At 43.4% G+C, this 18,206-nt stretch overlaps 1 protein-coding gene across 1 annotated transcript in view; it reads left to right on the top strand.

The window, feature by feature from the left end:
* Window positions 1-14,697, top strand: part of crtc3 (CREB regulated transcription coactivator 3) — a 52,563-nt gene extending 37,866 nt beyond the window's left edge. The window contains 7 exon segments of the mRNA XM_079241081.1: window positions 33-82; window positions 940-1,160; window positions 6,637-6,872; window positions 7,001-7,201; window positions 8,616-8,699; window positions 9,012-9,219; window positions 12,164-14,697. Coding sequence (XP_079097207.1) covers window positions 33-82; window positions 940-1,160; window positions 6,637-6,872; window positions 7,001-7,201; window positions 8,616-8,699; window positions 9,012-9,219; window positions 12,164-12,369 — 1,206 coding nt within the window. The 3' untranslated portion in view covers window positions 12,370-14,697.
* Window positions 14,698-18,206: the final 3,509 nt, after the last annotated feature.

The raw sequence follows: 18,206 nt of genomic DNA, 5'->3' as shown, positions 1-18,206 counted from the left end.
TCCGTTCCATGATGTTGATGTTTGTGTTTTAGGTCCAGTCTCTGGCATCAAGGCCTAAATCATGTGAAGTGCCTGGAATTAAGTAAGTGCCATGAAACTGACTGTTCTCCATGTTTATGAATGAGCTGCTACCATATCATGGTGCATGCGATGTCACACGAAACATTTTCATATCCGTAAGGACACGACAGATTTCCACCAGACGTGACGGTAGCAGATGGTCTTAATACCTTGTTTTAATTTAATAAATGAACAAAATGCCACACACTCCTCACACAGGATGTTTGTGTTCCTGTTTGTGTGTTTTGACCTTAGAAAAAGGAGGAGGAAATTAAGACAGTCAGACACCTGTGGCGTTGTTTACAGTTTACTAAAACTGTTCCTTCCTCAGTCAGAAAAAAAAACTTATTTCAAGGAAAATGACATTTTTATGAGTATTTATTTAGCTTTAAAGCAGCAGCTTGATTGTGTTTAGTTAATGTTTTAAGTAATGTTTATATACCGAAAGCAAAGCTGTTCCCCGGAGCACCTTCACATTTCGGACATATCTGATAATGGAATAATAAACACATAATCTTTAGTTAAATATGAGGAAAAAATGGCATTATTAGCACAACTGGCCTCGAGCTGCTTTTACTGCCTCGTTTTTTGGTTTACTGACGTGGGAAGATGTGCCTGTTTATGCAGGAAAGCATCTGTGTGTGTGTGTGTGTGTGTGGGGGGGGGGGGGGGGGGGGGGTGTTCAGGGACTGATGAGTCACAGCTCATAATAGCATATTGAAAAAATAGAAATAATAAAAAATATATTCACAGAAAAAAAAGTATCTGCAACACGTAAGCGTTGAATGAATTTAGTGTTGCCATGGTGCTCTATTTCTTGACCTTTGGATTATTTAGTTGTTTACATTGCTTTCCATTTCCTGTCCATCTCCGCTGCAGTGTTTTCCCCTCTCCGGAGCAGAATCCGGGTTTGTCCCACTACCAGGGCTCGTTGAGTACCGGCGGCTCCTTGCCCGACCTCAGCAACCTGCAGTTCCCCTCTCCACTCTCAACCCCGTTGGACCCTGAAGACAACGGAGGGTACCTGAACCTCAGCGGAGGCAGCAGCACTGGAAACCTGCCAGCTGCCATGATGCACCTCGGTATCGGCAACTCGCAAGGTGAGCAGGAAGACTGAACATCATGAGGGAGGCCTGAAATCCAACAAAGCATCTTGTTTTGTGTTATCAAGGATTAAATGAAAAATCTAAACGCAAACTATAAATAATTACCTCTGAACTTCTTCTCAGGTTGCTCTGAAGTGATGGCTGTAGGTTTATTTGGGCTTTGAGAAAAGAAAGCCAGTAAATCCACTAAAATATGAAATACATAAAAAAAAAAAAAAAAAAAAAAACAATGAGAAGAACCCACCTCTCCTCTTTCTAACCAACCTGACAACTTTTAATTCAGTCATCTGAAAAATTAAAACATTTATGTTCACCAAAGAAACAAGGTTTTTGCTTTTTAAATGGATCCAATCTACTTGATTTATAGAGCACATTTTATAAACATAAACAGTTTCCAAAGTGCTCCACAATTTAAAAAAAAAAAAATACAATAATACAATACAAAAATACAAACTATACTAAAATAGCAAGAAATACAAATAAGCCTAAAATAAATTACAACAAATAGGCAACAAATAATTAAATTAAATTAAATTAAAAAAAGACAAAGAGGACCATACAACTCATGCGGTGTTAACAGCCAGAAAATAAAAGTGCGTAATCCTGTCTTTTCCTCACATCATCACAACGGTGTGTTCACGCATCCACAGTTCGTTCGCCCATGTAAAATCATTTCTGTAAAAAGGCGGGGGGGGTTACCCTGCTACAGAGGCTTAAACAATTTTCAATGTCTTTAGTTTGAGGAAAAATGTCAACATATGCTACTGGTTGTCATGAGAAACTGAAATAGTCTGGGGACTGCTACTGAATCATTTAGCCATTTTTTTTTAATGGTGTCTTAGGATCCTGATTATGTTAAATTAGGTGGGCACTTTCCTGCCCGCACACTTAAACCATCTGCCTACCTAACCTGAGAGGTCACAGCACTTGTCTGGCTATCATTGTGTTTTTAGATAGCACATAATACTTCAAACTGGAGGCTAATGATGGTCAGAACAGCTGCATACTGGTGCCATATGCTAAAACTGACATATGATCCTATTAGTTGACTAATCTGCTAAATAACTGATGAGTAGTTGATTACTGAATTAATCGTTTGTGGCAGCCAAAGATTTAGATACAGAAAATCAGAAAATCTCCAGGTATTTCAGGTTTAATCAGGGGAGATGTCCAATAATTACATTTTTATCTGAGTTTAGTGTAAAATAATTGTGCCCAGCCACTCTTTTAATGCATAGCGCTGTTATTTTAGAAGACAGCGTCAGCAAAAAGATGACAGGAGAGATGCTTGAACTGTGTAATTATCTAAGCTAAGATAATCAGATATAACAGAAAGAAAATAAGTGCCAGAACGGAACCCTGCTGGAAGCAAGATAAACCAATTCTGAGCGTGTTGTGCTATATTTAACATTTCATGATAAGTATTAGATTAACAGATTAGAAGGTCATGATTTGACAGCTGATCAGTCACAGTAACTCAGGGGATTTCCTCCCTCTAGGGTTTATTACCATTTATTCAAGTCCAACACATGAGAATGGGCAGATAGCGTGCATCTGTCTGTGAAGGAAAAGACCAATCTAAAAACATCTTAGAGGGTGAGGGCTCCTTGGCCAGACAGTAAGTCTGTGGTGTTCTGACTGCAGCAACTTCCCCTCATCCCAAGCTGACCATGACTTCATAACTTCCAATTCTAACCCTAAAGCCGAGTCTTAACCCTGAAAAGGGTCCTAACCTTATTCTGGGTTAAGACTTGGCTTTAGGGTCCTAACCTTATTCCGGGTTAAGACTTGGCTTTAGGGTCCTAACCTTATTCCGGGTTAAGACTTGGTTTTAGGGTCCTAACCTTATTCCGGGTTAAGACTTGGCTTTAGGGTCCTAACCCTTTTCAGGGTTAAGACTTGGCTTTAGGGTCCTAACCCTTTTCAGGGTTAAGACTTGGCTTTAGGGTCCTAACCCTTTTCAGGGTTAAGACTTGGCTTTAGGGTCCTAACCCTTTTCAGGGTTAAGACTTGGCTTTAGGGTCCTAACCCTTTTCAGGGTTAAGACTTGGTTTTAGGGTCCTAACCCTTTTCAGGGTTGAGACTTGGTTTTAGGGTCCTAACCCTTTTCAGGGTTAAGACTTGGTTTTAGGGTCCTAACCCTTTTCAGGGTTGAGACTTGGTTTTAGGGTCCTAACCCTTTTCAGGGTTGAGACTTGGTTTTAGGGTCCTAACCCTTTTCAGGGTTGAGACTTGGCTTTAGGGTCCTAACCCTTTTCAGGGTTGAGACTTGGTTTTAGGGTCCTAACCCTTTTCAGGGTTGAGACTTGGTTTTAGGGTCCTAACCCTTTTCAGGGTTGAGACTTGGTTTTAGGGTCCTAACCCTTTTCAGGGTTAAGACTTGGTTTTAGGGTCCTAACCCTTTTCAGGGTTGAGACTTGGCTTTAGGGTCCTAACTCTTTTCAGGGTTAAGACTTGGTTTTAGGGTCCTAACCCTTTTCAGGGTTGAGACTTGGTTTTAGGGTCCTAACCCTTTTCAGGGTTAAGACTTGGTTTTAGGGTCCTAACCCTTTTCAGGGTTGAGACTTGGTTTTAGGGTCCTAACCCTTTTCAGGGTTGAGACTTGGTTTTAGGGTCCTAACCCTTTTCAGGGTTGAGACTTGGCTTTAGGGTCCTAACCCTTTTCAGGGTTAAGACTTGGCTTTAGGGTCCTAACCCTTTTCAGGGTTAAGACTTGGCTTTAGGGTCCTAACCCTTTTCAGGGTTAAGACTTGGTTTTAGGGTCCTAACCCTTTTCAGGGTTGAGACTTGGTTTTAGGGTCCTAACCCTTTTCAGGGTTAAGACTTGGTTTTAGGGTCCTAACCCTTTTCAGGGTTAAGACTTGGTTTTAGGGTCCTAACCCTTTTCAGGGTTGAGACTTGGTTTTAGGGTCCTAACTCTTTTCAGGGTTAAGACTTGGCTTTAGGGTCCTAACCCTTTTCAGGGTTAAGACTTGGCTTTAGGGTCCTAACCCTTTTCAGGGTTAAGACTTGGCTTTAGGGTCCTAACCCTTTTCAGGGTTAAGACTTGGTTTTAGGGTCCTAACCCTTTTCAGGGTTGAGACTTGGTTTTAGGGTCCTAACCCTTTTCAGGGTTAAGACTTGGTTTTAGGGTCCTAACCCTTTTCAGGGTTGAGACTTGGTTTTAGGGTCCTAACCCTTTTCAGGGTTGAGACTTGGCTTTAGGGTCCTAACCCTTTTCAGGGTTGAGACTTGGTTTTAGGGTCCTAACCCTTTTCAGGGTTGAGACTTGGTTTTAGGGTCCTAACCCTTTTCAGGGTTGAGACTTGGTTTTAGGGTCCTAACCCTTTTCAGGGTTAAGACTTGGTTTTAGGGTCCTAACCCTTTTCAGGGTTGAGACTTGGCTTTAGGGTCCTAACCCTTTTCAGGGTTAAGACTTGGTTTTAGGGTCCTAACCCTTTTCAGGGTTGAGACTTGGTTTTAGGGTCCTAACCCTTTTCAGGGTTGAGACTTGGTTTTAGGGTCCTAACCCTTTTCAGGGTTAAGACTTGGTTTTAGGGTCCTAACCCTTTTCAGGGTTGAGACTTGGCTTTAGGGTCCTAACCCTTTTCAGGGTTGAGACTTGGCTTTAGGGTCCTAACCCTTTTCAGGGTTGAGACTTGGTTTTAGGGTCCTAACCCTTTTCAGGGTTGAGACTTGGTTTTAGGGTCCTAACCCTTTTCAGGGTTGAGACTTGGTTTTAGGGTCCTAACCCTTTTCAGGGTTGAGACTTGGTTTTAGGGTCCTAACCCTTTTCAGGGTTAAGACTTGGTTTTAGGGTCCTAACCCTTTTCAGGGTTGAGACTTGGTTTTAGGGTCCTAACCCTTTTCAGGGTTGAGACTTGGTTTTAGGGTCCTAACCCTTTTCAGGGTTGAGACTTGGTTTTAGGGTCCTAACCCTTTTCAGGGTTGAGACTTGGTTTTAGGGTCCTAACCCTTTTCAGGGTTGAGACTTGGTTTTAGGGTCCTAACCCTTTTCAGGGTTGAGACTTGGTTTTAGGGTCCTAACCCTTTTCAGGGTTGAGACTTGGTTTTAGGGTCCTAACCCTTTTCAGGGTTGAGACTTGGTTTTAGGGTCCTAACCCTTTTCAGGGTTGAGACTTGGTTTTAGGGTCCTAACCCTTTTCAGGGTTGAGACTTGGTTTTAGGGTCCTAACCCTTTTCAGGGTTGAGACTTGGTTTTAGGGTCCTAACCCTTTTCAGGGTTGAGACTTGGTTTTAGGGTCCTAACCCTTTTCAGGGTTAAGACTTGGCTTTAGGGTCCTAACCCTTTTCAGGGTTAAGACTTGGCTTTAGGGTCCTAACCCTTTTCAGGGTTGAGACTTGGTTTTAGGGTCCTAACCCTTTTCAGGGTTAAGACTTGGCTTTAGGGTCCTAACCCTTTTCAGGGTTAAGACTTGGCTTTAGGGTCCTAACCCTTTTCAGGGTTAAGACTTGGCTTTAGGGTCCTAACCCTTTTCAGGGTTGAGACTTGGCTTTAGGGTCCTAACCCTTTTCCGGTTAAGACTTGGAGACAAAATGCTGCCTCACCTTCACAGGAAGTTCCTGAGTTTTATTTCCAGCTGCATTTTTTCTGTAAAAATCGGTATCATCACAGCTACATCTCTCTGCCCACGTGTTTTCTTTGTCTTCGCCTCGTTGCATAAAAATTATTCATTAAACTACTAATACTTTTTTTGATTGACGGTATCTTTTCAGCTTGGTGGTCCTCTTATTGTTCTGCAAGTGTTGCCAAGCAGCACAACTCAAAATCCCATCCGGCCAGTTAATAAAAGCGGTCTGATTTTACACCAGCTTTGAGCATGTGCTCCTTCTCTTTGTAAGGACAGAAAAGATCTGCACGCCTCTGGAAATGAGTCATTATCCACGGAGATTGGGCCTTTGTCAGTTTTAACAAGCTGAAAGTTTGTTCCAGCTCCGGGGCTTTAATGTGGGAACGCCTGCTAGTGTGTTTTCAGGAGGTTGCAGCCTTCTTCGCCAGTCAACTTTACATTATTGATAAACCCTCTTAAAGGCTCTCTCTGTCTCTGACTTCCTCAGTCTGAACTCTGCTGCCTGATCTGATCACACCCACTGCTGCTCCCTTTCACTCTTTCCTCTTTGTGTGCGCGGTTCGGCTCGCATGTCGGACACAGTTCGGCTTGGCTGGGCACCAAAGTGACAGAGGAATTTTGACCCTCTTTTGGCTCACTACAATCAGCTCTTTTCTTTTCCCTCATTTTCCTCTCCCCTGCTCCCCATCCTTCTCTCCCTCCCCGATCACACAATAAAGTCAAGTGTTTGGTGTCGGGGACTGGAGAGCGTGCTGGAAAATCCAGTGCACACACACACACACACACACACACACACACACACACAGAGCTACCACAAGTTTACCTCATTTACACACTGGAGAATTTGAAGGTTGGATATTAAAGTGCGGACGTGTTGCCATCTTTATTTGTCCCACCAGGTCTCTCCTCCTCTTTGAGCAATCCTTCCATTCAGGCCTCCCTCAGCAACTGCCAGCTGCAGTCATCGCTCAGCAATCCCTCCATCAGTTCATCCCTGCGTCTGTCCAGCAACTCGCCGCGGCGGCGACCAACTCCCATCAGCCCCCTCACGCTGTCTCCAGGAGCCGAGCAGCGCAGGGGTCTGGCCAAGCAGCTGTCTCCCACCATGTCCCCCTCGCTGTCCCCCATCACACAGGTGTGCTCACTTCACACGACGTGTAAACTAACAGAAAATAAGTTCTTACTTCTGTTGGTTAAACGTGGCGAGTAACGACGCCTCGATTCACGTCATGAACTCCCGCTGGTTCTTCCTGTTCGCTACAGGGCGTTGCTTTGGATACCAGCAACATGCCGAGGGAGCCGCCCCCTCCCTACCCGCTCTACCAACAGTCGCAGCATGCGGTGGATCAGGGGCGACAACGCCAACAGCCGCACCCGCCGCCGCAGCATCATCATCATCATCAGCAGCAGCAGCAGCCCGTGTCGCCTCTGCAGAACATCCCTCTGGACTTCAACACAGGCCAGGTAAGCGCTCCGAGGAGCATCCACGTCGGGGTGTGTGTGCGTGCACAGACTTGTTCTTTATTTTACACACAATTACAACAGGAATTAAAAACCTCGTGGGTTTTAACTGTAAAATATTCATAGATTAATCTTCTCATCATTTCAGTCTTCGCTCGGTTCGAAGTTTCTACTTGCTTTATTTTCTACGTTTTTTTTCTTTACTTTATTCTTTATTCCAGACACATCGGTCCATATAAGCAATTAATAACTAAAAATCACACATTCATGTATAGACACATAGCCTATATATACACACATAAATTATACATACACATTATAAATTATACATTATAAAAACGTCCGTAGAGACAGACATTCATTCCAGTGCTTCCAAAAACAGGAGAAATAACTTGTGTCACTTCATTTTGGCTCAGTCATAACCATCACAATTACATTTGTTGACTCTCTTAATCCACACATAAATCTATACATGAAATTCCTCAACACAGCATGAAAGGTAGGAACGTTATTTGAGACGAGCATCTGACTTGATCTCGTCCATCTTGGAAGTAACAACAATATTCTAAAAGCATCATGAGATTCCACCAGGAGCGTTTTCATTTTAACTTTACTAGTATTGCACCATAAATGCAGTACAATATGCTCTGAAACAGGCTATTTTTACATCATTTGTACACATATTAATCTTACGAGCCAGAATATTTCCTTGTGCATACAGTTCACGGCACTGCCGGTGGTCATCATCATCATCATCATCATCATCATCATCATCATCACCACATAAAGCATTTCTGATTATATGGCCAAAATATTTCACTTTGTTCACCACATTTAACTCCTGCTCTGCTAAATAAAATGAAGTTTATTTAATTCATTCTCAAAACAAACAAAAGATAATCCAAATCCAAGAAACTGCTTTTTTTTCTACACAATTTCCCCAAAACACACACACACACACACACACACACAGAAAGTTGAAATAAAATGAGGCTAGCACACCCTCTCACAGCGAGCTGCCGCTGCACTTTTCATGTAAACCGTACAAAATCGATCTCTTCTCACCACTTCTCTTGAAACAAACCGTTGCTGCGTTGTAAATACATTTTCCTGCACTTTTTACTCTTATTAACATCCTTCCAACGGAACTTCCTGTTTGCTGCAGAAGCAACGTGTGGCTCCTAGTTGTCCGTTAGGATAACCTGCAGCCCGTCTGAGAGGACCGTAGAATCCTGTACAGTAGCCTGTTCCAGTCTTTCTCTGCTTGTTGTTTAGCTGAGCTTGATGAGAGCTGAACCATTTATCTATCTGGTGTTGCAGAGCATGCTGGGCCGGAAGGCCCCATGACAGTATGAATAAATTATTACCTGATGGCAAACAAAGCACCGTTTGCGATGTCTGTTTTGTCTTTTGACAGCACAACAACATGGCGACGCTCTTCAGCGACCCCTTCATCGAGCAGCAGTTCTCTAATCGCCAGAGCAAGAACCTGCCCTATCAGGTGAGGGATTATTAAGACCACACACTGAGCGTTTCCCCTGACTGGGTTTAGGCGTCAGTCCTATGAAATGACGAAGTAGTCGGAGTTATTTTGGAGATTGAACAGCAGGAAAACTGTTCTGTTGATGAATCTTCATGTTATTTCATCCTGAAGTGTTAATAAGGTCTTAACTGCACCGCCGGCGTTATGAGAAAACATTGTACAAGTCATCACAATAAATAAACTGCCAGCGTGTCCACGGCGCCAGCTCGGCTCACTCATTCTCTGTGCTTTCTCTTGATGGCCATTTTCTCTCCACCATCTGCCGACTAGTTGGATCAGTTCGGTCTGTTGGAAAACGCAATGAGCTCCACAGCAGGGGGGTCCTGCCTTGATCCTTCCTCCTCCTCGCTTTACTACTCCCAGGCTGCTCTGTCAGGGCTGGGCGGCAGCCACGGCAGCCTGCAGGACCCCATGCACATGAGGTCCAACATGCTGTACTCTAACTGCAGCGGCGGACTGCCCAACATCATCCTCACCGGTGAGTCCGACACACCCGTCAGCTGCTTCACACAATACATGATTTCCCTCTGGTTTTTGTTTCTTTCCTTTCAGAGGTCTTTGCAGATACAGCTGCTGTTAGTTTCCTCTGCAGGGTTTAGTGTGGATTTATAAACATATATATGTATATATAACATTATATATATAATGTTAAAAGTGTCACATCTAGTGAACATGTAGGTTAATGGTACGGTGGCCGACGGGTTCAAATGTGCTTCATTTAGAAAAACTGCTGCGTTTAGGAATAGAAACGCTGCATCTATAGAAGAGCGCTGCAAATCCAAAAACATAATCCAAAAATAAAAAAAAAAAGCGGCGCAAATAAAGAAACAAACTGAAAACAGAAAAGTGCTGCATAAAGAAAAACAGCTGCAACAAGAAAATGCTGCAGATTCTCACAACGAGAGACAAAGTTTGTGTGCAGGTGTCTCTTCACCTGCCTGCAGTAAAAACGTCTTTTCAGGCAGAGTCCTCGCAGGTCCCAGGCTCCGCCCCTCTGCACCTGTGTGTTACGCAGGTAATTACCGCTGTTGTTAAACTGTTATAATAACATGACTTCCCTTCAAGTCATGAGACGGGCAGCAGACAAACAAGTCGGGTATCGGGACTATCTTATGTTGGCCTCAGGCTACTGCGAGTTTCTCTCTTTCACACGTCGACAGTCTGTTGGTTAACGCGTTGCTATGGTAACGCCCGTAATGGAACGATAGGACATTAATTAATTAAATGATAAATAATGAACCCCCCTCCTGAGAACAGAAGAAGACATGTTCATCGACGCTCTGTCCCCCCTCCTCAGCCACCCCCCGGTCCCCTCCCACCAGACTCACCGCCTCCCTGGACTTTGTGTGTCTTTGTCTGAGTTTGTGTTTAAATGTTAGAGGTTTTTTTTTCTCTGTCTCTTTGAACTGCGTCGTCTAGTGGCGCGGCGCGGAGTTACATGACCTTTTTTCCATCGACCCCCTATGATCCTAATGTATCTCTGTTCTTACCTGTTATAAGGCGTTAGAAGTTTCAGCTCGGTTCTGTATTCTTCTTTTCTCATTAATGTTACATGTCTGCATGTCAAACCTTGGACGAGCCGGCTTGAACTTTGAATTTCCCCTCAGATATAAATAAAGCATCTTTGATTTGATTAAACTTGCACATCTGTTAGTGACTTTCGCTCAAAGACACTGAGATAGGCTCCGGCTCCCATCGTGACCCTTATATGAATTTGTCATCCCGTTCCTCCCTTCATACTGCAGGCAGGTGAAGAGACATCCGCGAACAAACTTAGTACAGAACCGGCGTTTGTGTCTCGTTTAGAAACTCACCGGAGCGTTTCCTTTGTGAGACTGAATCTGCAGCGTTTTCTTGTTGCAGCGCTTTTCTGTTTTGCAGTGCGTTTAGGATTTGCAGCGTTTCCTTCTTGCACTTCTATTCCTAATGCAGCAGTTTTTCTATATGAAGCGCGTTTGAACCTGTGGGCCACCGTATAATAGGTCTAACGTAGAGCTGCGTAATGTCAGGAAAACATGCTGTACAGTAACACTGATGAATATGATGTGATAAATAAAATACATCTGCTACTTTGTTTGCTCATATGAAGAAGGCTCACATCTGCTGAACTTTGTAGCTTCTATATAACAGAATAAGATTGGTTTGTAACAAACAGACGGTGTTTAGTGGTGTCCGTCAGCCTGAAGACAGATAAAATAGAAAGTTGACCGGTTGTCCGTGTCGTCAGTGGAGATTAAATGTGTGGGAATTCCCACCAGGACAGTTTCTAACCCAGTGTTTTCTAACCTTTTCCAAACCAAGGTAAATTCATTTCATGGAAACGATCGCCGGGAACACCGCAAACTGAAAATGCTGCAAAATGAAACTCTGTAGCTTATATTAACTGTATATAACTATTATATTAACTTCTGTATATTAACAATATGAAGCTGTTTTTGTCAAAATATTTTAATAAGATTGTTTCCCACGGCACACCTGATCTAAAGGCGCAGTAGTGTGCCACAGCTCTGTGATTGAAAAACACTGTTCTAACCATCGTTTCACCACAAGTTCATCTGCATCCACCATGAAAACGCCACGTTTCTGCGTCGTCAGGCCATTCGTCTTTACCGCACACGAAGCGTGAACGTTACAGTAACAGAACTGCCGATTTCAGTGTTTGTTTGGCTCTGAAATCCTTTTAAGCTGCAGATCTTCTTGTCAAAATGAGAAGACGTTATGTGTCATGTCAGCAAAACTGTGGAGATAAACTCTGATCAGGACAGTGGAAAGTTGTGTTTCACGACATAGAACTCCTTTCACTCAGACACGATACTGTCTAACGATCCTAACTGTGTTTTCATCGTAACAGCTCAGCAGAATCTGTTCTACTTCTTCCTTTTTCCTCTTTGGCTTCAGAAAAGCTGTGAAAGCTGCAGCAGCTTCAGAGTGGAGATTTGAAGCCTTAAACTGGACTGGAAGAGGTCAGAGCCGACCATGCTCCGTAGAGGTCATACTCTCTGCTTAAAGCCAAAAATATCCCCAGACTCATTCGTCTTAGAAACAGATTTGAAGTTGTTGTCGTGTTTTATGGTGAAACCGGTTTGGTTGACAGGAATTATTCTCCGTATCGTCGCTGTTGGTGCTGTAGCTTTTCACTGAGAGGGATGTAAACAGGAGCGTCTCCAGGGCGGCTCGTTTCGGACGGGCCTGCGGGAGGAGGATGGAGGTGTTCTCCTGAGGCCGTTGGCTTCGGCTCAGGTTTCCCTCCAGAGATCCCGGCCTCATCAGGGCTTCAGTTCCAGCGCGGCGCTCTTTAACTCCGAGACAGGTTTTAACTAAGAAAGGAAGAGCTGTCGTGACTAACGAGGAGGGCAGTGTTACTGTCAGCTGTAGCGAGAGGAAGTGTTTTTCATTCACCCACCATCATCTGTTTCTCCCAGATGACTCCAACCCGAGTCTGTCCAAGGACATCAGCAGCACGCTCTCCACGGTGCCCGAATGTTTTGACTCAGAGGGAGGCTTCCCGCTGGAGGACGAGCTGCACATCGAGCCTCTCAGCCTGGACGGCCTGAGCATGCTCAGCGACCCCGACATGGTGCTGCCGGACCCATCTGTGGAGGATACTTTCCGCAGCGACAGACTCTGAATGAAGCGCGCCTTCGGAGGAAGAAGCACACACATGAATTTTGCAGTGTGTAGTGTACAAATCTGAATATGCATGCAGACGATCTGGATAAGGCCACTGTGCATGCGTCCACTGCCACTAAGATTCATTAATGTGAAAGACATTTGCAGCATGCGCACACACACCTTAAAAAGGAGAGTCGTGAACAAACTGTTTACACATGCTTGCCGCAGTTCCCCTTAAAGCATGCTTCAGCTCATGTTTTGTGAGAGTTTCTTTGATGCAGTAGTGGGTTTAAAGAAAACAAACGAGCACTGGGACCCGATGCAGGTCCAGCCCTGAGTCTTTGCACCCCCCCTCCAACCAAAACGACTCAGAGGAACACACGAGACAATCCAGAGAGGAGCGCAAGTCCTCCCGCTCCTTTCTCATCACCAGCTCACCATTCCCTGCCGCCGAAACCATGGCAACACCATAACCATGGTTACACACCATAGCAACGCCATCGCCGTGCAGGAGAGCAGCAATAAATGCCAACACACAATCAGCGTTTCTTACAAAGGAGCTGCGGCAGCTTCAGGTGGAGTGGAGTCCAGCTGCACCGCGGCCACTTCAGGCTCCAGAAGAATCGCAGGAGAACTGAAGACTAGAAGGATTTAACTTCATGTTTTTTCTTTGCTTATGGTGTCGAGATTGTTTTTAACATGTTAGCCACAGATTTATAATATATACAAATATATATATTCATATATATGCCTCAAATTTCAGTCAGATTAGTGTATTTTCAGACAAGACAAGAAGGGCAAACTGTTTACAAAGACAAGCTTTTTAATAATATTACTAATATTTTTGAAATGAGAAATGCGACTCAAAAATAAAACAAGGTTTCGTTGCGAATTGGTTGGATTTGAACGTTCCTCTCTGGCAGAACTGGGATGAGCATCACAATCCTTTTTTTTCTATTTTGAACATGTAATACTTAATGTGTATGTTTGTTGCATCTGATTTACATTTTTTACTGACACATTAACGGCGCTTGTACTGTACTTAAGGTCGGATTGTGAATAAGGGCATGCGCTGCGCTACTGTGGATCCTTTCTGTCCTGAATCCGTTGGCTTTCTTTCCTTTTTGTTCTATAGGAGCTTTTGTGAAGCAACCCCAACCCCCTCACACACACACACGCCACACAGTCAGGGTGAGTCATTCAGACAGCGTGGACATCGGACATCATGTAAAATTGCACTTAAACTCTTTTTGCACCTGATGACCCAAAGAAGTTGAATGCAGCAGTTGCTGTGTGTGTGTCTGTGTGTTACTTATATATAAATATATATATATATATATGCCAACACACACTTTTGAAGTCAGAATTTTCCAGTTTAGAATGGATGTGGGGAAGCATTTGGCTTACTGGGAGTCCTGTGGTGGGATCTGTGCTCATACTGGGAGTCAGTTATGTAACGGCTCTGCCATGTTGGGCATCGAGTGCCCCCTTGTGTCACTTTGATAAACTTTAAAGAGCTTTTTATTTTTCAAAAAGAAGTGAAGTTTGCTCTTTTACCTATGCAACTTTGTCAAAGTGAAGCCTGTAGAACAGGTGCAGCTATGCAGCGCAACACGGCTCATAGGTTCAGCTTCTACGTGTGCGACGTGACGGATCAGATTGACCAGAAAAGACAATATTACATGTGTCCGTGTCCACAGTGTGGGTTGCCGTTCGGTGTCAGAGTCCAGCTGGTCGTAATGAATGAATTGAAGGCTCTTGTGCAACCTTTTTGCACTCTTTGTGTTCCTGCTCGATCCAGATGTTACTGTGTAGATTGCGGGTCTTTTCTGTGTCGTCGTCAGATTTGGGAGGGGTGCCGGGATTGGTCTGAGGGTTTTTTTTTTTTTATATAAGGGTTTAAACACAGTTTCAGATGTTGTTGTTGTTATTCTTGCTCTTGCCTCCACCCTGCCGTGGAAGGAGCCATATAGCGGAGTAATTTAGCTGTTTTTAGGGTTCCCGTTGGTCCCAGCCCGTCTCCCGCCGTCTGGACGCCTGCCTTCTGCTGCCTTACTTTGTTGTATTTTCATATTCCAGCAGTTACCTGCATCAGCTGATAATCACTACCCTCTAGCTTTTAGCTCAATATGCCCATGGTTGTTTTCTATAACTTAGTCTCGCTGTCTAACTTGTTTTTTTGTTTTTATTTTGGTCTTTTTTTTTTTTTTTAGTTACTTATGAAAATGTACAGTTCTGTTATTTAAAGAAATGTTTCTGTCCACTAGTGTTACTTTTTTTTTTTTTTTTAAAATGTCATTTGAGTTTATTTTCCTTCAAGATATAAAATTTTATTTGTTTGTAATGTATGTTATAGTGCTTATCTCTCTGATTTAATATAAACAATAAAAACTATACTGTGTATTAAGTCTAAAACGTGTTGCCTCTGAATGCTGGATGTTGTGATGGTTGTTGCCAGCAGGTGGCGGTAGTGAGCTGTGTTGCTCTCATAGCAACACATCTGGGAAAAGTTGTGGATGGACATTTTGTGTTTAGAAAACATGCTTCATAATAAGTTTTTTTCTGTTTAAATATGTTTTTAAGCAGCTGGTTTATTAACTGGAAACCTGAACTGGGAATGGATTCTGCAACTCATCACTCAGCAGAAGCCTGTTCCTAATGAGACGTAGGAGTTGGGCGAAGAAGACGACAAATGTTCTTAAATGCTTTTTAATGAAAAGATTAGATAGATAAGCTTTATTTATATCGCGCTTTTCATAGACACAAGGTTACAAAACATAAAAAACTGCAACGTGTGGAAGAAATAAATAAAAACAGTATAAATTTAGCTGAAGGTAAAGCGGCTCACGTTGAAGGGGGGTTAAGAACAAAGAATCCAATTCTCCAAAAACTGACCTTTAACTGGATAAAACTCCGATGCCCAGGTGCAAGTGAATGCAGCATAAAATCTATTTCCATATGTTATTCCTCATAACGCTGCATTCATCCTGTAATATTTATCCAACCACGTTTTAGGAAGATGTCATGAAACCACAGACGTGACGGCCGACGGAAGAAACGCTGATAAAACCTGTGATGCCGTGTTACGCAGGGTCACCCCAACAGTTGTAGGTGAATAAATATCACCTGCTGTTTATCTTTACAACTTCACGTTAAACATCAGATGATAGCTGGAATAATTAATCATTTCCACATATCTAGATACATTTTTTTAAGTCTTATTTATGCGTACGTAAGCGTTTTCCCACTCTGGCCACCCCATCAGAAATGCTCTGGACACGTCCCTGTTTACATGCATATAAAGTAAACCATGAAGAACAACCAACAAGCATGTCTGGATAAATGTAAGTTCTACATGACCAGTCTGCTCTTATTTCTTAAATATTTTATTCTTATGCTCACTTTTATTATGTATTTATTTAGTGTTGTTAACTGCTTCCTTGTAGGTCTTAGTCTTGTTTGATCTTACGTTCTGTTCCTCCAGTGTTTTCCTCATGGGGGTCCACCACGCTGGGGGCCTATTCAGTTTGCCGGGTCGTTGCCATGGGGATGGCTTCTGACAGGTTGGCCCCTGCAGTACGGATCGGGGCCAACCCTGAGTTGTGGCCGTTCCAGTGGTGACGTACCCTATGGTTCTGGGTGGGCTGGCCCCTGGTCTGAGGGGATTCCTCACAGTCTACCAAGCCAGATCTTTTTTTATGTTTATTCTTTTACTATTATTATTATTATTATTATTATTATTATTATTCTTGTCTGTTAAAGAAACAGCAGACTATTTTGGAAGCTTTATCAGGCAACATTAGTGTGTGTGTGTGTGTGTGTGTGTGTGTGTGTGTGTGTGTGTGTGTGTGTGTGTGTGTGTGTGTGTGTGTGAATGATGTGTCTATTTGTTTTACTGATGTTTTAATATGTGTAAAAAAAACTGAACTGCTTCTTGTATGAAAGCTGCTGTACAAATAAACTCTGATTCGATGAGATGATTCCGCTTGTTTTTTAAAATTCAATTCATCTTCATTTGTACAGCGTCACTTCACAACAATGTTGTCTCAGGACACTTTACATACACATCAGTTCAAGCCAATTCATACATATCCTATAATAGAAACCAACTGATTGCATCGAGTCATGACTTGGATCCAATCCTCCATCCTGAGCTGCACGCGGCGACAGTGGGAAGGAAAAAACTCCCCTTTAACAGGAAGAATACCTCTGGCAGAACCCGGCTCAGGGAAATAAACAGATTGTTAGAAAAATCTCTTTCCAGAAGCAAAATGAAACTTGATTTTTCAGAGGAAGTTTATGTGAGGGATGATTGTAAACAATGATCATACCGTCTCAGTCCAGGTTCTTTGTTTCCACGCTGTGGTGGAGTTAATGAAAGTTTCCTGGTTTTTCTCCTGGTGAAGTGTCCCTGACCTCATTGCTGATTTTCTTTTGTTAGAGGGGGTGTTTGTTGCATGGCAGCTGTGTCCTTTCAGCTGAAATTGATGGCTGTGACACTCTGTGTTTATTTGAAAAATCCCAAATTGAAGTCAGATGGCAACAATTTGACGATGGATTCTTCCCCCCCACAGGAGGTTCGACTCATTTAGTCTCCTCCTATAAGATTAACTCAATTTATCAGCTGAAGCGTCATCAGATAAACAGCCTGAAGTCGATTCAGCCTCAGATCATCTTCGTTGGACGTCTGGAACAATAAGAAAAGAAGGAACCTTCTGTGTTTCTAATTCCAGTCCTGAAGCCTCACATTAACTTTGGCCTGACAGGATTTCACACTGAATGAAGATCTTTTAGCACCGAGTTTCACAGGAAGAATTGTCCTTTTGTGGTCATTTGCAGCTAAAAGCAGTTTCACACCTTCAGCTGTATTTGTTGTTTAGATGATTTTTTTCAGCAGGCATTAATCTGAAACCGTGATTCTGCAGGAAAAACTGGTTCTCAGCCTGAATAAATGGGACATTTGGTGCCCAGCAGGGAACTTTTCAGCATAGGGGTGTGTGGCCATGGTATGGTTTGGCAGATGGACAGTGTGGGCTCCTGGAAGTCAGCCAAGCCTCATATATCTGATGCAGTTCCCAAAACAACAACACACACACACACACACACACACACACACACACACACACACACACACACACACACACACACACACACACACACACACACACACATGCACTGAGAGCTGAGCAGATAATCACAGTTCTCAGTCAGAGAGCTGGAGTCGGTCCACAGAGTGAGTCCAGGCAGGTCAGGATGCCAACCTGAATTCCTCTGAGAATGATGTTGGTGTGTGTGTGTGTGTGTGTGTGTGTGTGTGTGTGTGTGTGTGTGTGTGTGTGTGTGTGTGTGTGTGTGTGTGTGTGTGTGTGTGTGCGTGCGCCATCCAGCTGGTGGGAATCTGGAGGTGCGCTGAGCTGTGCTGCTGCCTGGGAGTAATTAATGACCTTCCCAAAGCGGCTTGTTTTCTAACTGTGCAGCAGTTTTCTTGTGTCTGACTTGTTTTCAGGTCGAAGTGAAGAACGGCTCGTTTTAAAAACAATAAAAACCTAAAAAATATGCAGGTTTCTTTCATTCAAAGGGCCGTTTGGCGGCTCCTCGCAGCGCCGTCAGCTGCTTCATCAGAGGACGGGGGTCTGCTTTTCAGCATCAGAGCTTCCCTCAGTCGTTCATCTCGCCTGCATTTGCAGAAGGAAGAAGAAAACCTGTTAACTGCTGTGTTGTTTCCTCGCCAGCTTCTTCCTGCTTGGATGTTTTCACTTTGTTCTGCTTGGGTTTTTTTTCCACTTTCTGTCGTGACAAACGTGAGTTTAGCGTCATGCTGAAGCCTCGCACCCTGACCTCAACATGGTCCCG

Source organism: Telmatherina bonti, assembly GCF_933228915.1.
Source record: "Telmatherina bonti genome assembly, chromosome: 1".
NCBI classification, from domain to species: Eukaryota; Metazoa; Chordata; class Actinopteri; order Atheriniformes; family Telmatherinidae; genus Telmatherina; species Telmatherina bonti.
Note: the sequence above shows the minus strand (reverse complement) of the source record. Positions and strands in the feature narration are given on the sequence as shown.